General features: G+C 44.8%; 2 protein-coding genes across 4 annotated transcripts; one reads left to right on the forward strand and one right to left on the reverse strand.

Moving 5' to 3' along the window:
- Positions 1-395: 395 nt before the first annotated feature.
- On the forward strand, positions 396-7,733 carry ppp2r2ca (protein phosphatase 2, regulatory subunit B, gamma a). Its single transcript, XM_042095547.1, has 9 exons — positions 396-1,438; positions 2,139-2,236; positions 2,761-2,935; positions 3,522-3,634; positions 3,942-4,119; positions 5,717-5,881; positions 6,138-6,307; positions 6,560-6,651; positions 7,429-7,733. Exons 1-9 carry the CDS (start codon positions 1,375-1,377, stop codon positions 7,718-7,720), a joined length of 1,347 nt encoding a protein of 448 aa, XP_041951481.1. The 5' UTR covers positions 396-1,374; the 3' UTR covers positions 7,721-7,733.
- A 4,660-nt stretch (positions 7,734-12,393) lies between these two features.
- Positions 12,394-22,615, reverse strand: wfs1a (Wolfram syndrome 1a (wolframin)). 3 transcript variants are annotated; one of them, XM_042103890.1, is made up of 10 exons: positions 22,463-22,615; positions 21,279-21,773; positions 20,582-20,658; positions 18,586-18,730; positions 18,103-18,276; positions 17,339-17,395; positions 17,026-17,159; positions 16,741-16,866; positions 15,414-16,102; positions 12,394-13,907 (listed from the first exon to the last, which is right to left on the reverse strand). In XM_042103890.1, exons 2-10 carry the CDS (start codon positions 21,766-21,768, stop codon positions 12,749-12,751), a joined length of 3,051 nt encoding a protein of 1,016 aa, XP_041959824.1. In that variant the 5' UTR covers positions 21,769-21,773; positions 22,463-22,615; the 3' UTR covers positions 12,394-12,748. The 3 variants fall into 3 exon arrangements, with proteins under 3 accessions (XP_041959824.1, XP_041959832.1, XP_041959814.1); XM_042103898.1 differs by having other exon boundaries at positions 17,038-17,159; positions 17,339-17,401; XM_042103880.1 differs by having other exon boundaries at positions 17,339-17,401.
- Positions 22,616-24,222: the final 1,607 nt, after the last annotated feature.

Consider the following 24,222-nt stretch of genomic DNA (forward strand, 5'->3'; position numbering starts at 1 on the left):
AAATCTAATGACAATGCGACATGACCATGACTTAATACCCAGCATCTTTTCGGGGGAGTGTGCCTGTACCCTACTTTTATTAGCAGTCATCTATTTGAGATTGAGAGTGTTATATTAATGTTTGCTCTATGCTCTCCTCCCCCCGGCTATCCGCTGCTCTCATCCTCTCTCACTCCCATTATCACCTGCAGTGGGAGGAGCTTGGAGACCAGGGTGCGCTCTGACTGGCCAGCCGGGGAGGAGGTTGCTTTAACAGGGCTACTGCGCAGAAGCACCGCAGCAGCAGCAGTCCAGAGAAGACAAGCTGGCAGCATCTCTCTCTCTCTCTCTCTCTCTGTTTCTCTCTGTCTCTCTCTCCTCTGTCTCTCCCTCCCCCTTTTTTTCCATCACTTTCTCTCTGTCTTTCCCATCCGCTCGCTCATCACACACACATACTCTCACACACATACTCTCTCACACACACTCACACACACACTCGCTCTGTCACTCTGCAGCAGCAGACTAGCGGACACACAGAGGCTGGTAGGTGGAGAACAGGCCTTTATTTCTCTCTCTTTCTCTCTCTCTTACTCTCTCTTTCTCTATCCATTTCCCTCTCTTCCTCTCTCTCTGTCTGTCTCTCTTTTTCCATTTCTGCCGCAGAGAGCAGCATCTCCCGTCTCCTCCGTTCTCCTTCAAGGACTACCGCACCCTGTGAGCATCTCTCGTTTCTGCCGGCAGAGAGGGAACTGCTGCCGCAGCAAAAGGATATTACCACACACGGACAACGGACGGATGCGTGGACACACTCGCTCGTGCACACACACACACACAAACCGACGCCGACAGGATCACACCTTTGCTGGAAGGCCTGCTTGCCTCGCGTGTCTCTGTAGCTTGTTGCCGGGCAGTGTTGAGCTGAGCTGTGCTTAGCGGTTCGTTTGATTAATGTGGAGGGTGTGCAAGGTGCTGAGCATGTGTTAGTGTGTGTGTGTGTGAGCGAGTGGGTTTGAGTGTATGTTTAGGGACACCAGCGTGGGGCACAGCATGGGTTATAGCCGTCCGCTCTCATCCCTCTGGCATTAGTGGGGCTTAGACTGTCTTGGGGTTTTTTTTCTGTCCCCTCTCATTGCCTCCCTCCTCTTCCTCCTCGTCCTCCTCTTCCTCCTGGTGGCGGCTGCTGCCCCCTGTGTGATCTCTCTTTGCCCTCCACACATCTGCTGTTCTCCTCCACACCTCACCTCTCGGTGGCTGGGCCTTTGCTATCCCAGGATGCCGTGCGCCAGGCCCTCTTGCTAGGCCACAGCAGCATGGGCGGAGCTCCGGGGGGGCGAGGCAGTACGGATTGGACGGCTCACCTCCGGACGGGCGCGCTCGGGCACCCCGCCGCTTCCGATGGGTGAGGACGGCGAGAGCCCCAAAATCAACCACAGCTTCCTCCGAGACTACGTCACCGAAGGTAAGGCCAGCATCTGCGTGACATCCCAGGGCCAGGCCTTCAGGGTAGTCTGGGTCAGTCAGAAGGACTCTAGGGTACTGGATTGATGGTCCATTTGGTCCAGCTCGTCTCTGTGCGTGGTTCACAGTGGAATCAGTTATGTATGGGTGTACGGACAGGTATGGGTTGGGAAAGGCTGAAATTCTGTTAGCTTTTCAAAAGGTTGAAATTATGTTAGCTAAAAATGGCTCCCTGAGAACGTGATCTCTATGTCATAGCCTGGGTCTGGTCAGTGTGTTATATGATACTGATGATACTGTGTGGCTGTTAGTGGGTATTTATAGATTTTAGAACTGCACATTGAACCAAAAGGTAATGTGAATGACCACATAAGACACAGTCACAATGAGACACAGTTCTTTCCCCTGTTTCCCTGTGCATACTAATCAGTCATTTTCAGAGACCAGTGTATACAGAAAATGTGCAACTATGGAACAGACTCATTAACATTTATTTACTATGAATGTAATTCTTAAATCTGATGAAAGTGAACTGGTCAGTAAATATTAACACTACTGCAGACTAATTATGTACAGTGTGGGTAATATGGAGTAGAAATAAGACTAAATTCTTTATATAACCATAAACCAGACAAGGTTACAAAGGTTCTGTTCAAACTCTGTCTTCTTTCCTCTCCTCTCTCCTCACCTACCTACCTCAGCTGATGTCATATCCACGGTGGAATTTAACCAGACGGGGGATCTGTTGGCGACGGGGGACAAGGGAGGGAGAGTGGTCATCTTCCAAAGGGAGACTCAGGTAGGCTATGGCCTGCTGATGCCCAGTAGCTCTTATCATGGATGGGAGGCTGTTTGAAGCGGGGGTTAAGGATGTGATTATTTTTGTTCCAAGGTGCTGCAGGTTTAATTACTGGTCTGATGTACAAATGTTTGTGTGGGTGGGTTCAAAAATGTAGACACTGTAGTCTGTAATGAATGTAGGAAGATACTGGGCTTTACATGAGAGCAGTTTATGCTCTTTCTTTGTTTGACATAGTAGTGAGATGAACTGTGTTGAACTGCATCAAAGTATAAATGATGGATTCTCTCTCTCTCTCTGTGTGTGTGTGTGTGTGTGTGTGTGTGTGTGTGTGTGTGTGTGTGTGTGTGTGTGTGTGTGTGTCTGTGTTTGTGTGTGTGTGTGTGTGTGTGTGTGTGTGTGTGTGTGTGTGTGTGTGTGTGTGTCTATGTGTGTGTGTGTGTGTGTGTGTGTGTGTGTGTGTGTGTGTGTGTGTGTCTGTGTCTATGTGTGTGTGTGTGTGTGTGTGGTGTGTTTCTCCCCAGTCAAAAGGGGAGCCAGAGGAGTTAGGTGAATCGGGCGAGTATAACGTCTACAGCACCTTCCAGAGCCATGAGCCTGACTTTGACTACCTGAAGAGCTTGGAGATCGAGGAGAAGATCAACAAGATCCGCTGGCTACCACAGCAGAATGCCGCCCACTTCCTTCTCTCCACCAATGGTGAGCCGCACCACATCCCTGTCTACTTCCTGGTCCCTTTGCACCTTATAACTTAGGTTAGGGATGAAGGTTGGGGGTCAGGTCAGAGAGGATTGAAGTGTAGAAATCAAAGGTCTTTGGTAACACTTTGTATAATGCAAAGTGTAACCATAATAGAACCTTAGTTATACCACTGTAGATATACCATGGAGTAGGTAAACATGGTCCACAACAATGTACTGTATAATGGTGATTATAATCTTTATGCACATATTGAAACAGTATGGACATAAAAGTATTTACACAGACATACTCTTTTGCCAAAATGGTTGAATATGCAGGTCTTTACCCTAGTTATCTCCATGTTTAGTACCACACTGTGTACTTTCATATTGTATAGATTATTCGCTTATGTAAGTGCAACAAGCCACACCCTATATTTTAGCATACTTCCTCTTAGATTGAGCAATGTCTGAAATGTTACATTTTCAATGTTTTGCCAGTAATAGGAGTTCAACTTGAGTTTGAGAAATAAGACCATAAAAATATAATTTAATGGATTGCCCTTGAAATCCATGAAGCTTTTGTCCCTGTAACTGTGTTTCAGATAAGACCATAAAACTATGGAAGGTCAGCGAACGAGACAAGAGGCCCGAGGGCTACAACCTGAAGGACGAAGAGGGCAGGGTGAAGGACTTCTCCACGGTGACATCCTTACAGGTAAAGAGGGATCTATGAAAGGGTAGTACTGTGAAAAGTTAGAATAGTGTCAAAAAATTGTGATAGCCAACATCATCAACAATTATCAACATGCCAAGTGCACTCACAATAATAACCAGGATAGGCACTGTTTTTGTTTAAGCTAACTAGATTCCCCCCAAGTCTATTGAAACTATATTAGGATTCACCTCACACATAAAATGTACTAGCTCACTGGCTGCATATCATACATCGCCACAGACATCCTGTCTTCTCCAGTTTAAGCTGTTCCTACAGTATAAGCTGATTCCTTGCCTGCCTGTCTCAGGTGCCTGTGCTGAAACCCACGGACCTAATGGTAGAGGTGCGTCCCAGACGCGTCTTTTCCAATGGCCACACCTACCACGTCAACTCCATCTCGGTCAACAGCGACGGCGAGACGTACCTGTCTGCTGACGACCTCAGGATCAACATGTGGCACCTCGGCATTACAGACCGCAGTTTCAGTATCCTTCAGCCATACGTGCACCCTGTGAGTGTGTGTGTGTATGTGTGTGTGTGTGTGTGTGTGTGTGTGTGTGTGCGTGTGTGTGTGTGTGTGTGTGTGTGTGTGTGTGAGTGAGTGAGTGAGTGAGTGAGTGTGCGTGTTAGTGAGTGTGTCAAACAACAATTGACAAATAGTTTCATATTCATATGAATCAGCCCCTATCTGGGTATGACAGCACCTTGCGACAAATGCAGACGGTGAAAACAATTACTCACACGACCCATTAGAGCGAAGCTACACCAGGCGCGTAACTGAAGCGTTCCGTTCACAACGTGTAAAATCCATTTTAGATGAATGGTCTATTTTTTTTTGAACGTACACGCCGCTATCACGTCTGGTGTAGCTACTTCCATTGATTATAGTGGAAGCTAATTGTTGCAGCAGACGCAACGCGAACGGAACGCTTCAGTTACGTGCCTGGTGTAGCTCAGCCCTTAGGCCGAACCTGCTGTACCTCTGCAACTTTGGGTTTGGGTGTGGCCGATGCATCCACACACTCATACTCATCCACATCTGTCATGGAACACATGGATATATAACTATCAATAGATCAGAATATCTCTTCACCTTTGTTTGGTGGTGTTGGGTTGGGTAGTGGCGCCTGTATGAAGCATGTGTCAAGGAGCAGTGTGCTGTGATCTCCCCTGTACCAGCTTGCTGACCTAGAAATGGGAAGAAACATCTATGGAAACATTTAAATAATTCACCAAGGGAACACTCTCCTCTAAAGCATGGGAGGCTTGCTCTAAAATAGAGGGCTGCTGTGTGCGGGTGTAAGTGCCTGCTTTGTGTGAGTTTGTTTGATTGTGTGTGTGTGTGTGTGTGTGTGTGTGTGTGTGTGTGTGTGTGCGTGTGTATCTGTCTGTCTGTGTGTGTGTGTGTGTGTGTGTGTGTGACAGCCAACGAGAGAGCATATATGTGAAGGTGTGTGTGTATGATTTGCTTTCCTAAAAGAAGAAAATGGCTTAGAGATATGATGTGTTCTTTAAATGTTTAATGGTCAAGAGATTAAATATCTCTCTAGAATCTAGAACTTCTTCTTTGTAAAGAATAATATTGTAAAATGTAAAACTATGAATATTCAGTCTTCATCTCTAGCAATTGTTTCTGCAATCAGTAATTATCATCAAAGAGTTTTGATGAACCTACATGAATTGATAGTACCATAAATAAATAATTTTGATGTCTTTGCAATACACATTTACCCGGCTACTCCATCCGTGGAGTGTGAAAAAAGACTGGTCTAATGATTCGGAATGTAAGCCCCACTATCCTGTTAGGTGTAGCCAGCTCCACTGATTATAATGGAAGCTAGTTGTTGCAGCAGATGCTCTGCAAACGGAACGCTTCAGTTCCATGCCTGCTGTAGCTTGCCTGTTAGATATAAGTGTTTATTATTAATACCATATATTCAGCTCAGGTCAGGGGAGGCTCCTGAGGAAATGTCATCGACTGACTGGAGATGGTGTATGTTGCTAGTCTGAACAGTGCGCCCCTGCTGTGGGCTCGTCTGACCAACTGACCCAGTCTGCTCCTTGACCCTGTGGCGTATTCAGACATTGTGGACATCAAGCCAGCCAACATGGAGGACTTGACGGAGGTGATCACGGCAGCGGAGTTCCACCCAAAGCACTGCCACCTGTTCGTCTACAGCAGCAGCAAAGGCACCCTGCGCCTCTGTGACATGAGGGCATCGGCGCTCTGTGACAAACACTCCAAAAGTAAGCAGGCGGCTGGGTAGCCAGACTTGCCCATTGGTCTGAACTCCTGTGAACTCCTGTGAACCTTTCAATTCAGTTTTTTTTTCTATAAATATTTTCAGCTCTGGAAAAAATTAAGAGACCACTGCACATTTTTCTAATGTCATCCTATGGTTGCTGAGTGACAGTCATTGTTTTTTTCTGGGTAAGACTTACAAAGGGTAAGCTACCACCACTCATATTCTATAAATGTTTAATCCTTTGATTTCGTTGACAGTTTTTGAGGAGCCTGAGGACCCCGGTAATCGGTCCTTCTTCTCTGAGATCATCTCCTCCGTCTCGGATGTGAAATTCAGCCACAGTGGCCGCTACCTGCTCACAAGGGATTACCTCACTGTCAAGGTGTGGGACCTCCACATGGAGAAGGGTCCTGTTGAGACCTACCAGGTGAGTTTGTTTGGGCAGCCAGTAAGTTGTAATGAGTCAAGCCATAAAACATCTGATCTTAAGGTAGGGTGCGTTTTGATGAAGGTTGATATCTCTTATCTTGTTCAAGGCTATCATCATTTGGTACACGCACTTGCTATGGAACCATACCTATTACATGTCATCCACAAAAATTAAGGAAAGTTGCTAATAGTATTGGGTCTCATCCAGGACCATCCAGAACCACTCAGCCGCTGTCCTTTTCCCTCTCAGGTGCACGAGTACCTGAGGAGTAAGCTCTGCTCCCTGTATGAGAACGACTGCATCTTTGATAAGTTTGAATGTGTGTGGAACAGCACCGACAGGTGAGTCTCGCATTCTACCCACACATATGAGCAAGGTTGCACTGGTCTCTTTTTTTTCCTCTGCAGTCAGCTTTTTATGTCTCCCTGCCTACTCTGGTGATATTTCACAAACAAGTCTTGCGTATTCATATATCTCGATTCAAATCTCTCCTCCATCTGGTGCATAGCATTTTTCATTCTTAACAATTTTGTTCCATCACTCCAACACTCCATCTTTCCCTGTCTTCTTTGCTCCCCTTTCTTCTCTCCATCTGGTCTCATCACTCCCTTTTCCCTCCCTCATCTTTCTCTTCCTCCTCCTTCTCCTCCTCCTCCTTCAGTCTCCCCCTGTTTCCTCATCATCTCACTCCCTCCCTCCATTCTTCCCTCTCTCTCTCTCTCCTCCATCTTTAGTGACCCTTGCCCACTCACCTGCACCAATATACGTACACCCTATTCATCCTCCCCCAGATTCCATCCTCCCCCAGAGTCGCATAGATTTTTAACAGCTGGTGAATTAATTCAGCAGACAAATTATTCAGAAAATGTGTACAATGGAATCAGATAGTTATATGATATTGTAACAGAAATGTTAGATAGGTCTGATGTATTGTAATAATATGTGATATTAACAGTAATAATCTGAAATGTAACGCAATATAGATAGATAGATAGATAGATAGATAGATAGATAGATAGATACTTTATTGATCCCCATGGGGAAATTCAAGAATATATTATATTATATTTATATATTATATAATATATTCTATAATATTTATTGTTATATTTTTACAGTGTGATCATGACCGGTGCCTACAACAGCTTTTTCCGCATGTTTGACCGCGAGACCGGCCGTGGGGTGACGCTGGAGGCGTGGCGTGAAAGCAGCAAGCCGCGGGCGGTCCTGCGCACACGCCGAGTTTACACTGGCGGCCGGCGGCGGCGTGGCGACGTGGGCGTGGACAGCCTGGACTTCACCAAGAAGATCCTGCACATGGCGTGGCACCCGGCTGAGAACATCATTGCCATCGCTGCCACCAACAACCTCTACATTTTCCAGGACCGGGTGAACCCAGAGACCCAGTGACCAGCAGGACGGAGCGCAGGGGGGGGTGGGGAAGGGAGGGGGAGGGGGGACGCAGAGCGGAGCTCCGGCTGCCTGAATGTGGGTCTCCCTTAATGAGTCTGTTTGTCTGCAGTGGAAGAGCCAAGGACCACACATACGTACAACGGGTAGCAGTTACTCAAACACACATACCTATACGCATACAGTACATACACACACTCATTCATATTCATCCATATATATGCACGCACGCACGCACACACACACACACACACACACACACACACATCCATATACATCCATATATATTATATGATTCCAGTGGATCATGATCACACTGAAGATACTGGAATGAACTTGGCTCAAAAAGGGGGGATAAAATACTGGATTACATTTGAATGTGTCTACTAGTTTGGTGTGACAGTGGAAGTGTTCAGTGTCTGTAAAGAATGGACTACGCAGCTGTTGGAGCAGTCGCATTCGGTCAAAGACATGTCGATTGGATCTGGTCCTTTGCTGGGAAAGGTGTTGCAAATGGTCAAGCTGGCGTTGGTTGATTGGTTGATTGATGGCCCTGCTGACGAATCCCTGACAGCCTCGATATGGAAGTAGGAGCTTGTGGGGACCATTTCTCCCTCTGTCTCCCTTCCTCTCCCTCTCTCTCTCTCTCTCTTTCTCTCTTGTGCTGGGGGATGGGGGAGGTGCCGCTGGGACATGCTCCAAAAGCCAATCCGATTGCCTCCCCTCCCCCCACATGAACATACACCCAGTTGTCTTGGTAACTGAACCGCGCGCAGCAGCAATCTTCCTATCACGTGCTTCCCGGATCTTCCCACAATGCATTACTGCCAGCTATGCCTGCTTCGCTTCAGGTAGAACGACAGCTGCATCCTCTGCCGGCGCCAGCACCACCCCTTAGCGAGACCATTTCACCCCCAGCAACACAGCTTCAGTGAAGTACAAAGAAAAAAAAAATCACAAACCATCCTGCGTTTGGCTGGGACAGTCTAAACCAGACTCACTCGCTCGCTCTCTTTCTCTCTCTGTCTGTCTCAAGGATCACTCCTCAAGGAACCTCACTTTGACTGGATTCGTCAGTATTTGCCCCGTGGCAGTTAATCACTCACCTCAAGTGTTCAACTCATCTCACCTCTCCGAGGATGTGCTAGTGGTGTTTAGTGCTTGGACCATGGCTACTCCTCTGACGATTGTTCATCAAGGGGGGTGAACTCCCTTCCGCGTTGAATATAAAGCCGAATGAATGTACTTGTGGAGCACACAGTTTGCTGGTCCATTTTTAAAATAATTCGTGTTAATGATGGTTACAATATTAAGATAGGGATGTCATGTCTGACAAATTGCTTTGTCCATGGAGAAAAATGAATTGTGATTATGTTTTTAAGTCCTCACTTTTCTTTGGCTCTCTGGTCTGTCTCTGGTCTTTGGCACTTTCTCTTGTCTTTGTACTTCTCACTTTCACACAGTGTCAAATTCAGCCTCTATGGCTTCCTCCTTTTAGGGCCCTTGTATCTGTCTCGACCTAAAGCCATGCCTTCCGGCCTTCGCTCAGCCATCCCCCATTGTCGCTCAGTGTCGCCATGTCCTCTGTCCCCCATTACTGCCCTTCCTCCTGCTTCCTTGGACCTCATTGACTACTACTCATTCCTGACATTTTAGCCCTTTGGATGTTGAACCCCTATGTTAGCTGTGCCCTGCCCCCTTCTCTCTCTCTCTCTCTCTCTCGCTATTTAACACACCAAACGCAGACTTGAACAGTGGCTTCATATGTGGCTCTGTCACAGCTGCATGTGTGCAGTGTTGCTCCATCTGCGTGTGTGTCACCACTGAAGGCAGGAGAGCCCTGCACGCTCCTTTATGTAAAAGGGGAGCGCGTCAGCAGACAGCCCACATCGCACCATGGTGATACCAGCACGGCAGTTGCCATGGTGACAGGCCTTCTGCCATCATGACCGCTTGAGCTCAACTCTCCTCTCAGACGTTTGGGGTAGTCACTCTCACACAGATTTACGCGCACACAGGCACACACACACAGAAATTCACATGTTAAACACCACAGAGAAATGACCAGGGAAAAGGCCTTTTTTTCTTTTCCAGGGCACACAAAAACAAAAAAGCATGTTTACCATTATCAAATGTTACTAGTGTGTATATCTATGATGCCTAAAAAGTAATCAAATGACACTTAATGGAAATCAAATGAGGCAATGAAGGAATGTGCATAAATAATATAATCTGAAATGAAAGATTATGTGTCCATATGTGATTCCTTCCATGAACTGATTTTCCATTGTGCAGTCAGGCAGTCTCATCGTACATATACAATCCTATGTGAAAAACGAGAGAGAATGTTTGTGTGTGTGTGTGTGTGTGTGTGTGTGTGTGTCTGTGTGTGTATTCATTGTAAGTACACATGGTTGCTTGGAAATGTCTTCGTGAGAAGAGATATTCAGTGAGTGAAAATAGATTTGAACATTTGACCTGCACTTGATGATGTTAATCTTAATGATGTTAAGATTATTGGTTAATGGTGTTATATTCCACACACATAAACACATTGATGCCTTTTGTCAAAACATACTCCAACAAATACACAGTACTTCAGAGCACAGTTATGCCTACTGAAATATTGAATTATTCCCTTTTTTATTTCTCAAAAATACACATGAAAAATCTGGAGATACAATTCCTCAACATGATCAAGAATACCTGACACGAGGCACTCCGAGGTGTGATGACTTAAGTGTGCAAGAGGCCTGTTCTGTTTCTCTTATTAGTCCCATAACAGTGTTCCTCATACAGTGTCCACACTTATGCCAATACCCCTGACTCTAAGACTATGACTGCAAATGTAAACAAAATGGGATGGTTGCATATATCATGAGCCGATGTCATCATGAATGGATTAATGGGTCTGAAATTGACTCATTACAGTGGAATAATATAGAACACAGAGACTTGTCAAATTCAGTAAATGGCTCTTCATAGCCCAACACTGTTACATGTCCCAGATCAGATCAGGTATGCTATTGCCGCATTCCAGACAACTTGGATGTCGGAAGTCGGACTTCAATTCCAACCTTGAAGTTGGGGTAGAGCGACCCAGAAGTGGGAACTCCGGCTTCAAGTGGCGTTCCATTGTACTTTCTCCTAGTAGGAGGTCAGAATTATTGACCTCCAAGATTGTCTGGAATGAAATTAAGAAATATCTGACTTCCGAGTTGTCTGGAATGCAGCATAAGTGTGGTATGGCCATACACATGGCCCTTTAGCAATCCATTATCAGTGTGTGCTAACAACAACTCTGGTGTTACCTTACACACACACGGTGCTGGCTCTGTAAATGGGAAAACATCGCTTGTGCCACAAACAAGATCAGCCAGTCAACACATTGCATCAGAGGCACAGAAGGAAGCACTGTCATTTGATTGGATGCTGAGCTTATCAATTGCAATCAATATCAACCAATCATGGATTGTACCTTTTAACCAATGTTAAAATAGTCAGGCTAATAAAGTGACATGCCATGGGAAACACCTCCTGGATAATTGATTCAAAGTTTGGGATATTATGGATCTCCCAAAATTGTTTCCAGTTTTAAAGTTAGTTGGTTTGTTTAACTTTAGTGACCAATCTAATACAGCTATTACATTACTCAATTTGTTAATCAAATAATTCAAATACATTGAGATAAAAATCTAGAACATTACATTTCTCAATATTTAATAGTAAACAATCTGGAGGTAAAAACAGCAAAACAACAACATTAAATATTGAACTTTGATGCATAAGCACATCCATAAACTCAAGTAAACTCAAACACCTATATTCTGATATTATGGATGACAAACAACTTCAGTTTCTTTTAGTCACTCTCCTTGCCATTAAAGCTTGGATAAGGACAATGGACATAGTACTTGTTATCACTAGTCAGAAGTACCGACATGGGATTCAAGTCAGATATTTGGAGGTATGTGTGCATGTGGTGGGCTGGGGGTTAAGGTTAGTGTTGGGTTTAGTGGGGACCACCACCTAATTTGGAAGTGTTAGCTCTAACACTGAATGGTTTCTAGTCCAGGGGAAAACATGTCTAATGCCTTGACACAATATGTCTGCTTTGAAAACTGCTTTGGAATTAAAAAGAAAACAAAGTCTCAATAAATGTTTCAGATACCATCATAGGTTCTGCTTAAATCTCTTAAAGACCAAAGTGATTCCACACAGGGACTTTCATCCTGGGATTTTAAGCTAATTTTATACCTCTAAGCATCCGAGAGGTATTTGCAGAAATATTTAAAATTTTAACAAGTGGAGGGACAAACTCTACAGTACAATTAAGTCAAAGTGTTGCCACATAGTAGAGGCACTGCTGTGGCATCAACTTCATATTTGCATTGTATGGCATCAGATGTGACTCGACAGGGCACCTCTGATAAACAGCAGCTCTGCTGATCACACCAGCCACTCTCCGGCACCTTCTTCTCTTTGAGATAATGTGCTTAAAAAATAAAGTTAGCTTCTGTTGAGCTACTAGCATGTTTGCTATGGTGTAAACATGGGGGCTTAACATTAATTTGATGAATGAAGATGTGGGTTGGGCATTAATGAAACGTTTAAGACACAACAGTTGGTGGAATAGGCCCTGCAAAGTGATTCAAAAAGGTGACTCCCGAGGGTTGAACAATCTCCTTTACTGTCATATCAAGAAAAAGACATTATCTTGATGATTAAGGCAATGAGCATTTTGTAAATGAATTTCGCTCAGTTGTTGCTTCATGTCATCCAATGACTTTGAATTAACTTAGACAGCTACCAACAAGAAGAGCAGCTCAGACATTCTTCAAAAAAATACTAAGGCACACAGACATAGATAAAATGTATACCTTTCTATTACTCCAATTTTCTTTGAAAAGAAACATCTGCTAAGTGATATAAATATAAATATAGTTATTGCCTGTCTCCCATGTTAAAATACTCATAATTGGCATTAATGTTCAGTTTTACCTCTCTGGTCCTGAGTGGGCAGACCCATCAGATCCTGGCAGAGAGGAACGGGGAGAAGAAGAAGTCGAAGGCGAACTTAATGGAGCGCATCACGCTGTGTCGCCAGTTGCGCTCGATCTTCACCTGACGGCCCTCGGGCACGAGGGAGGACTTGCAGTCCAGGCAGTGGATGGCCTTGAGCTCAAACACAGGAAGCTTGGCCCCCAGCCGTCCCTCCAGCTTGGTGCTGAACTCCACCATGCTCCCCGGGTCAAGGTTCAACAGGACCTGTTGGAACTCGTGGCTGGCCCGCAGGACAATGTCAGAGCTCGGGTCATCGACCGAAGGGCCGGTGCCGTCGAAAGGCATCCCCACGGTGACCTCGAAGCGGTAGCTGTCGAAGCGCTTGACGTGGCACTGGTGATTGGCCAGCATCTTGATCTGGCACATCTCCTCCTCCTCTTGCTGCTGTTGGAGCAGAACGTGCTGGGCCGACCCGTTCACTCCGGAGGCGGTCGCGTTGACCGGCTCACACTTGGGGTAGGCCTGTCCGTACAGGCAGCGCATCCAGTCAGCCATGAACACCGGCAGCAGATTGATGACCGACTGGGCCCCGTTCTCAGTCTCGGCCACGCGCACGTGGCGAAAGCGGCCCGTCCAGGTGACCCGGTGTCCCTCCAGGTGGCTGCACCAGATCTGCGTCTGCGCCATGCCCCGGGCCTGCCACGCCGGCGGACCGCAGTACTTGCTGTACTTCGGCCAGGTCATCGTGGAGTTGTACACCTTGAGCCCCTCCACATTGTATAGGTAGACCCCACAGAGAAGGATGATGGTGCTGATGCAGATCAGGATGAGCTTGACGGGGCCACGGTGGGTGATGGAGTGGAAGACGTCCAGGATGGACAGGCTGAAGCGCGTCCACAGGCGCAGGGTGACCGGAACGGCGCACACTGCCAGGGTCACCAGCATCTTGGTCAGCTCCAGTTCCACGAACCACTTGACCATCTGGATGAACAGCATCATGGCCAGGCCAACGGCCAGGACGGGCAGGGCGAAGAGCAGCAGGAAGTAGGCCACGCAGGTGCGCATGAGGCCCACGGGGGTGGAGTGCTGCAGCAGCACCACGGAGAACTCCCACCACATGAAGCACACCAGGTAGGGCACCAGGAAGCAGTAGGTCCCACTGAAGCCGCGCATCCTCGCCATCCTAAGCATCATGGAGAAGGGGGCGGGAGGGAAATCAAGATTATCTGAATACAGAACACAACAGATACAGCAGTATGCAGGAAGATGCTTATTTTATTTTTTATTGTAAGACATATAGGCCACATGATGTTCATACTTTTTTCGTCAGATCTTTCCCAGGGCCAATTACAACTAAGCAAGGCTTTGTAACATATGTAACATGTGACATTAGGAACGCACTCTGAGTGTCGCTGTCTCATATCATCCCCGCGATATATTGCGGGGAAACAAGCTCATTGCTCCCCTGATTCGGTGACATGGTGAGATTCAGATTTTACCTTATTACATTGTCGTCCCTCTGCTACGTTCCACTGCTAGCAACCTGACGATTCAGGCTGAAGATCAGCACCCATACGCGGAAGAAACGTTTTTCAACCTGTGCACTTTTCTGTATTCTGCAGCACTATGCTTTGAACGTCTCATTCATGACTGTTATTTAACCGATATCACTGAAAATGAATTACTTACTGCTCCCGTCTATGTCATTATTTGACAATCAATGTGTTTTCAATGTTGTAGCCTGTAGCTCGCCACGCTGTGGCACCCCTGGTAGTTCGGCGCTAGGGATGTAACAGTATGAAAATTTAACCTCACGATTATAGTGACCAAAATTATCACGGTTTTCGGTATTATCACGGTATTTCTAAAAGTGTGTTCAATATGTTCAGAAAGCACTATTACACCTACACAAGCTGAAATAGTTTCAAAAAGTGTGACAGCATTTACTATATTACAAAATAAAGGCAAAACCTTATCAAAAGTGCAACATTTAAACAGGGATGCTGGAACTCATGGGGGTGCTCATAGAGGGGGTTCTGAGGGAGGGTAAAAAATTGTAGATGCGATTCCTTTATTCTGGTGCAGGCCTACATCCTGACTGCACAAACAAACCTGGCTGAGCTGAGCATTCTTAATTCATAGCATAATGTTACCGTGGCATTGTGTGTTGTCCCATTCACTTTTTCCTTGGTCATGTTTAATTGGCTTTGTGCCACAGTTAAATCCATCAAGTATATAACAGAATCAGTAGGGTACCAGTTTTGTTTCATTGTACCAGGCCTACTGTATGTCAAAAGCAGGCTTGGATGAAGCTGGGAAGGATTAAACACACGGTTTCCACACCGTGGTAATCAACCGTGATAATCATGATATTTGAAATGAAAACGGTAATTGTTATCGTCAACATTTTTATCGCGGTTTACCATTATACCGGTAATCGTTACATCCCTATTTGGCGCCCAAGGCAATTGCCAGAATGCCCATGCCTTCCGCCGGCCCTGATCTTTCCCAACATTGCTTGTTTTAGCTACAGTGTGTTTTTTTTTTGTAAACATCACCACCAGGACAAATTCCCTTCGTGACCACAAGCACAAGTGACCACTAACAGGAAAAGAAACAAAAAACAACAGAAAGAAGAGGGCTCAACCACTACAATCATGTTGCCACCTCATCTTTTTGCCATACCCACCTGAAGAACAGGTAGAAGAGGTAGATGTAGAGTAGACAGGGCAAGCTGAGCTTGAGCACAACTGAGTGGCCCAGGGGCACGGTGGTAAACGTCTTGCCCAGCATGCGTACCATGACCATGGTGTCGGGCAGGCGGCTGGTCATGGTGCAGGCGGACGACGCCACCTCGATGAAGATGGCCTTCCGCGCGTAGGTGGCTGCCGTGGGGCTCAGGCTCATGTAGCTGAGGGCCGTGAAGAAGATGGCCACTGTAGACAGTTCCGAGCACGGGATCCAGCCCTTGTCCGCCACCGGGAAAGTAAAGATGACGAAGATGACCGACGTCATGAAGTAGAAGTACTGCTCCAGGTTGTTCCAGCCGAAGTTGGTCTCGGCCTGCTCCACGTCCAGACTGGGCTCGAAGCGCGTCAGCAGCGCCGTGATCGCACTGAAGTTCTCCCAGCCCTTGCTGCTCTGGAAGATGCGGAGCGTGCAGATCACCATGGCGATAAAAGAGAGGTAGAAGATGAACAGGGGGATGGCGAAGGCAAACAGGTCGATGGTGAGATTGCTGATGATGAAGAAGAAGATGAGGGCATTGACGTGGTGCGTGGGGATGATCGTGCTCAGCCACTGGACGCCGGCCCGGGAGGCCCAATCGACCAGCTGGTCCTTCATGGACAGGATGATGTTCAGAGGGTACTGAAGGCCCTGAGCATGGAACAGATAGAGATACAACAGGAGAAAACTAGTTTGGAAGCGTGCCACTATGGCAGGAGAAGGAGACAATACAAAGACTATGGACCCTAATTTAAAGTGTAAAGTCTATCAAGTTATTGTGCATGCAACTATTCAGCATATATCCCCATGCCATATATTCAGCATATATCCCCATGCCATATATAGCAACTATAGGTATCATATGGCATGGGGAGCAGTGAGCTGACTAATCAATATTTGCGGTTAAGGTCTTCATAATTTAAATAAATTAAATTAATAAATTATTATTTTTTATTTTTTTATTTTAATAAATGTATTAAAAATAGATTTTGCCTAGTTCTGAAATTAGCTATGGTCAGACTTAAAAAGTTGTATTACATTTCACAGAAAGGTATGTCAATTTAAACCAACACTATGGAGGAATGATCTATGCACCTTGGCATCAATATTCAAAGCCATTTAGTGCTAAGATGGTATGCAGTTATTCAACAACTAACTAAAAGAGTCACAGTCCCACGCGATCAACAATGTTACAACAACAATATCAAGTGTTCTGGGTGCACATTGGTAATTTTTAAACTTCACACTTCACGCTTACCAGAAAGTGAGCTTTAATATCGAGGGCTTACCAGAAAGTGAGCTTTAATATCGATGGCTCTCTTCATGGCAAACCTGCGTCTGTTGCCCAGCATCATTTCAGTGCCCCAGCTGTGCCTTTTCAACCTGCGGTTCGAGGGGACCATCTCACTCGATTCCTAATAACAAACACCACACGATATTGTACCACAGACCTACCGTAGCACCATGCTCACAATTTCATTGATATGTGTCAAAGCGTTTTTGCCTCATCTTAACTCTGGTACTGCAAGATACATTTATCATGGACAATGCTCGGAATAGATAAGCAAAGATACCTGTTTACACACATCTGTTTTAATAGACTCCTGGGCATCATTTATCCTTTCATCCTGAATGGTGACCGGTGCAATGCTCTCTGTGTATTTCTTGGTGATTTCCACAAAATGGTCTAGGTCAACATATTGTCCAGCTATGGGCACAGACAGGGTTGCATCAGTGGTAGGATGACTAAGAAATTATATTAGAATAAACACACCAAAATGACACATATGGTGTATGTGGATAAAAGCAACCTGTTACAGAATTGAATTGCTATTAAATGTTACGGTAACATCATGTGACAGGAACTGTATCCACCCGGAGACTTACATTCATTGGCCACCATGTTCTCCAGGAGTCTCTTTTGTTTGTCAATGGAGGTGGCCGCTGTTCCTGTGGAGGCAGGGCCACCTGTTGGTGAGGACTGAGTACAGCATGGCAGCAGTGTTTGTCAAACAGCTGCTTAACATTCCAGTGCAACTCGATCCAAGCATTTCATAAGCGCTCCCAAAGAGAGAGAGAGGGCACAGCCAGCTATAAGATGCCAGTCAAATCCCCTGTTACGTAATGCACAGGCAGCTCAGAACACATATCGCTGGGTAATTAACATGACTTCAACACCTCACTCTGCCCACAGTAAATACACAGGCCTGAGTTACATGGCCCAGATTTACTTTCTACAGAATGATACGGGATGCTTGGTTCAAAAATGCTTGAGTAGATGTATTGAAAAGCCATTCGTTATTGTTTTTTTTGTAAGGCAGCATTTCTGGCTTGCAGAGGTCCCTCTTGGCTTGGATATTTAGCAGTTACTATATATTCAACACCAGCACCTTCTTACAGTTTGCCACTTCAAAAAACTGTGCCTGCACATCAAGCAAATTTTAACCATTAGGGTAGCATAGAAGATCGACCTATTGACCAAGTAGTGGAAGACATTTGACCCCATCCAATTCTCATACATGCACAGAAAAATGACTGGCAAGTCAATAACTCAACAAGAGGAGTATAGCATAACAAACAAACAAACAAACAACAAAACAGCATTACTCTTCAGGCTGCAGCTTCCGCCATGCTCCCCCTGCGTGCCATACCTGGCACTGCATTGACCTGGTCGACATTCTGGAGCATTTCGGACATAGCCACGGTCTTCTTCCCGTCTGGATTGAGCTTCTGGAACATCATCATGGCTGCCCGCCTCACCGCCTGCTCAAACTTGCTCTCCGTTGAGAGCTTGCGTACCTCCGCATCATTCTTTGGAGTGATGCCTGTGTGGGAACAAGCACAAACATCTCTTCTTCAGATTAGCTGATCCTCTTCCAAGCATTCTCTTCTCTAACATGTTTTAGTAAATGTGAACAGACAGACACAGACACACTGTACGGAATCTATTAGACAAATATGACAAAGCTACCATCCCTCTACTGTATGCCTTTGCATGATCGTTTCTATTTCAATGGAAGAGTTGAGTGACAAACCTTTTGAATGCATTGCTGGCACTGTTCATATGGTCAATAATAAGGTACACAACTTTTGTAATTATTGTGATTTTTTTACATCTTAGCACAGACACCCACCTCTCCTCTGAATCCAGCAGCGCTGTAGCATCTTAGCCGCGTCCTTGCGGCCCAGTTTGGCAGCCTGCACAAACCACTCCACAGCCAGCTGTTCATTCTCTTCTTTGTCTCTCTCCTCGGCCAGTTTCAGGTAGTACTTACCCAGCTGAGAGGAAAAACCACAGGGACGACAAGATGGATGAATGAAATGATGAATTATTTAAAATGAAAATGGTGGCACTGGAAAATGCATCTGTGTATGTGTAAGACCAGTGATAAAATGATTGATTATATGTGTGTGTGTGTGTGTGTGTGTGTGTGTGTGTGTGTGTGTGTGTGTGTGTGTGTTTGCGCATTTGCATGGGTAATGGCGGATGCCGGCCCGACACTGGCCCACAGCAAACACTAAAAACATCTCATTGTCGTAACTGCCGCCGAACACGCAGAAAAAGATGTTTAATATGCAGTGTGTGTGTGTGTGTATGACAAGTGATGAAGTGGTTGGAAATGTGTGTGTGTGTGTGTGTGTGTGCGTGTTTGTGTTTGTTTCGCAAATGATGAATTATTTCAAATGAAAATGGTGGCATTTGGTTTGGTGAATCTTTGATGAGAATGGGATGCACATCATGTTACAGTAATCACAGCCTCAGTATGTTCAATCCTCTGTTTGTAGTGCAGATATGTTTATAATGACCATCTGGCTCTCACACAAAACTCTACCAGCAAAGATCCCTCTGACCTGGGCCTGAAAAGTCAATAACTATTTTATCCTCTTTTTACACTTATTCCTTTACCAGCCACTTTTATCCAAAGCGACTTACATTACAAAGGTCATTGTCCTTGGAGCAACTCGACATTAAGTGCCTTGCTCAAGGGCACAACGGTGGTATTGAACCCACAACTACATGCTAGCCCAGCTCCTTAGCCACTAGACTACCACCACTCTTAACTATAAGCTCTCCTTCAAACCTTCCACCATCCAAACAACCCCTGGTTATCTAAAGTGCACTTGAAGTACTCACAGTGAGCTACTGACCCTACTTGAGTTACTTGTGTAATTGACCCCTGAGTAATATACTGTAGGCCACCAATTTACGGTAACATGATTCCATGGCCAATAGATCATAAGGAGTGAACTGAGAGTTGTGAGAGAAATGGCAAGTGATAACAGCAGTGATATGGCAGGTAGAGGCACTTTCTCAAATACCATAACAGATTATCCTGGGGCATTTGATGGGTGGGGTATGAAGCAATCCCAGGCATTTAACCGTTCCACTCCACAACAACGGAACGTGTTTATTTCATGTCTCTTTCTGTGTGTGTGTGTGTGTGGGGGGGGGTCTGTCTCTGTGTATTTGTGTGTGTGTGTGTGTGTGTCTGTGTCTATGTGTGTGTTTGTGGTGTGTGCATGTGCATGTGCATGTGTGTGTCTGTACGTGTGAATATGCACATTAAAGTGCCTGACTGAGTGTGTGTGTGTGTGTGTGTGTGTGTGTGTGTGTGTGTGTGTGTGTGTGTGTGGGTGTGTGTGCATGTGAGAGTGCTATGGGTTATATTCAGAGTGCAGGCTCATCTTCCAGGAACCTGGAAATAGACACACACTCATGACTAGGACAGACAAGTCTGACCACCACCAGTTGAGGCCAAAACTATCGCAGTGTGCAGTCTGTAGTCTGCATGCCACTCCAAACATGACTGCTCAGAGTCTCCACTATATTCTATATTATGCCCTTGGCTGGCTTTCAGTCCAATATGGAAAGTCCGTTGAAAAAAAAAAATCAGTGTTCCTGTGTTCCAGTGATCATGTTTCTTCTGTAGACTCTCTCTCTCTCTCTCTCTCTCTCTCTCTCTCTCTCTCGCTCTCTCTCTGCATGTATGAGTGGGAGGGTGCTATTATGTGTCTGTGTGTGTGTGTGTGTGTGTGTGTTTGTGTGTGTGTGTGCGCATGTGTGTGTGTGTGTGTGCGCGCGCACGTGTGTGTGTGTAGAGGGGTTGGGATGTATGGTGTTCCACATACTTGGCTCTGATACTTTGCATCTCCACCCTTGGCCTTTTCTTCCAGCTCTTCAAAGGGCAAGTCCTCCTCCTCTTCCTCTGAATGAGACAGAAGCAATTAAACAGCTTCCCACTCTGTTGCAAATGTGCAAACAGGTATAAAGAAAAAACTTTTTAAAAAATTCATCACAAGTACTCACCTCCATTTGCTCAAACCACAAGGATTATTCAACAGAGTGGTAAAAGACCATGCTCATGTCTATAACTTAACCCCAATAAAGACTAGTAACCATATGGAAACATTTGTTGATAAAATCAGCCATGCTGTTGGACGTGGTTCATGCTCTTGTGAGACATCACATTCATACTTATTTTGCAACATTTTGCAGAGGGATGATTTAAACTTTTATGTGTTTGAATACAACTGAAACATTAGTTTCTCTCCCATCCACTGAAACAAAAGTTATTGATTGTAAAGACATAACTCAATTTAGTACATGCAAATTAATTTGATATAAAGAAGAACAGTTTCAAACCAAAGCCTGTGCAAACCTTTGAGATGTCTGTGTCTATGTCTATGTTTCATATGCTTTCTCCTCTTTTTCCTCTTTCTCCTCCTCTCCAACCCCCCTCCCTTACAGAAGGTGAGGATGATTACCTTCTTCAAAAGACTCTGCCCCCCCCCCCCCCCACTCCCTGCAGAAGGTGAGGATGATTACCTTCTTCAAAAGACTCTGCCTCTGCGGCCTTCCTCATCTTCTCTTGCATGATCACTCTCTTGGCCAGCAGTTGAAAACTCTTCGGTCGAGGTAAAGAGGGCTTTTGTTTTGTGCCAGAGGCTGACTCCGAATCAGGTGATAAGGAGGCAGCAGAGGAAGCTGCGAGCTTTGAGGAACTGGAAGACATGGCTGAGGTGTTTGGCGATGGTGCTGCGCTGGTGCCAGGAGGATTGATGGAGAAAGTACATGCTTTGATGGAGCCTGGGGAGGCATCCACTTTGGTTGTGGCTGTGAAAACAGGCAAGATGTTTTGGGGTGTCTTGGGAGTATCTGAGCAAGCTGTTGGGGACTTGGTGGTAGTGGTTTCAGAGGTGGAGAGGGATTTGGCAGGTTTCATGAAGCAGGACGCAGGATTGGTATCAATGACTGATTCTCCATTTTCCAGAGATGGCGGAGGAGGGGAGGTTGGAGATGAGTCCCTCAAATCCATAGCAGCTGCCAAAAAAGAAAGGACATTTGACAGGCTGGGACTCCTCAATTATAAGTGCCCTGTTATTTTGTTGCCTAGCAAGAGCTGGAGAGCAATGGGTGGCAGCTGTGGTTCTTGTGACCTTGCTTTAACTCTTTAAAGTCTCAGTGCTACAGTATGATAAAAAAGTAATCATTGTTAAATAGTGAATTATTATCATTATTATTATTATCATTATTATTACTATTAGTAGTAGTAGTAATAGTAGTAGTAGTACTATTATTATTATTATTATTATTATTATTATTATGTGTTAAGTATTGTTATGGATAAATGTCCATTACTCTAGGATTTGTCATTTTATCTGCCTCTCTTAATGAGGCACGTGGAACTATTGCATCAATTCACCATGATGACAAATCTAGAAAACAAAGCTATATGAATGCATCTGGTCCTTTATTTTTACAGTTTAGGCTATGTGTTTAAAATAACAATTTGAAGTTGTTTACATATAGCTATTTGAGAACACGCTCAAAATGTACAAACTACGTCAGTTAAGAACAAGCTTCAAGAGCACAGGTTAATAGTCTTGTAATGGCAACAGAGCCTGCTATATTAGAACTCCGGCGGCAAGTCCCTCAACAGGCTGCGAAGCGATTTACGCCCCGACTCTGTTTCAAGTACAAACAGGATAGCACAATAAAAAGTTACTTACATGATCAATTTGAACAGATTTGTATGAGAAATGAGTCCTGCATTGATTACCAGACGTAAACGAAATATTCGTGAAAGTTCATGTAGTTCCCGTCTGTCTCGCGAAAGAACACACGCTTTGAAGAGGTTGTCAGTAGCCTAATGGATCGTTTCAGCTGTCCAAGTCGTTTTATCAGCCCATTAATCTTTCTATTGGTTAATGTCGTTGTCCATCTACATGATCGTCAATATGATTGGTTTTCTTTACGTGTTGCAGTAACCTTAGCCTATAGGCTTATCGCTGGTTTAGCAGGGGATTTGATTCACGTACCCAAGATTTAATAACTATTTGACACAAGCACGGACACGTTTTTCGTCGCAGGCATGCACATGTTTTTATTTTGCCAAAAAATAGTTCACGCTAAACTTTTGCCCGAGTTGGTTTGGTGACTTGAAGTCTACTCAAATGGAGCAAACTCAAAAGCAGCATTGCTGTAGGCCTATGCCTGAAATAACTAATCCAGGAACAGAGGTGGCGTGCGGTCTGCAGTGAGAGACAACATAATTGTGCTTCTTTTAAAAATCGTTTAACCCTCTTGTTGTGTTCGCGGTCAAATGTGACCGATTGACGATTCTTTTCTTTAAAAAATATTTGTAATTTATTCTGACTATGAGGCTCCTTGACTTTGTTACAGGGCATCTGAACACACAAAACACATTTAGATAATTTTCACAATTTGAGTGTTTTATTTAATTTGAGAACATGTGTATCCGGTCAAAGATGACCGGCCATTAGAAATGAATGAGAAAAATGGTCAGTGTATAAAATTGAGTCCAGACACATACTTATTGATCAGATGGACTGTATGTGCCTCTGTAGGCTACATTAAAACGCACACCACACACAAACACACCCTCACTCCACCTCTTTGCTTCTATGCCAGCCCCCACTGGAACCTTTCCCCAATAGAATCTTCTTCCCCTTTCTGACTTACATGAGCTCAGGTCAGTGAGGCCTGCAGGCCATTAATAGCAAATGGAAGTTCAAAACTGGTTATATCAAATAGAACACAAGTTGATACAAAGGTATATCATAACATTAGATGATAATATGTGCGTTACTATGGATTTATAACAAGTTATAATGGAGCGGTCACTTTTGACCGGGAACACAAAACTAGTAGACTACATAAAATGAATGAATAGTAACATAAAAGGAATACAACGGGAGGGTTAACCACACAACATTATACTAGTCATCTGCTGCTGACTGCATTTAAAATAATAAGTAGGACACACGTTTATTTTTGCCACAGTTTTCGTGAAATTTTAATGGCCATTTCTGCCACAATAGCCTGAGATCTGCACTGTAGATCCGCACTCCCAATCATTCAGCCATTGTTATAGGTAGGCTATTTTACTTACCGTTGTCATGAATCTACACTCTAGAGACAGGCTAGGCTTGATGTCCAAAATAGCCTACATCACTGGAACAAACACATAAAGAAACATAGAGGCAGAAGCGAAAGAGTTCATTGATTATTGATTCAGTCAACAAAAACTGAGCATGCATCAACTCCACACCTATACTTAAAATGTTATATTTCTGTCAGTCAAAGGATAATACATAGCCTGTGTGCTAAATGCAATGAGGAGCAATATATTAGACTATATTGGAATTCAATTTATTTCCGTTGGTTTCAGCCGAATCCCTCAAACTGGTGCTGAAGGACAGCTCCCAGGACAGCCTTGCTGTTAAATTCACAACTTTGTTGTGAACCA

The sequence above is a fragment of the Alosa sapidissima genome, chromosome 1 (genome assembly GCF_018492685.1).
Source record: "Alosa sapidissima isolate fAloSap1 chromosome 1, fAloSap1.pri, whole genome shotgun sequence".
NCBI lineage: Eukaryota > Metazoa > Chordata > Actinopteri > Clupeiformes > Clupeidae > Alosa > Alosa sapidissima.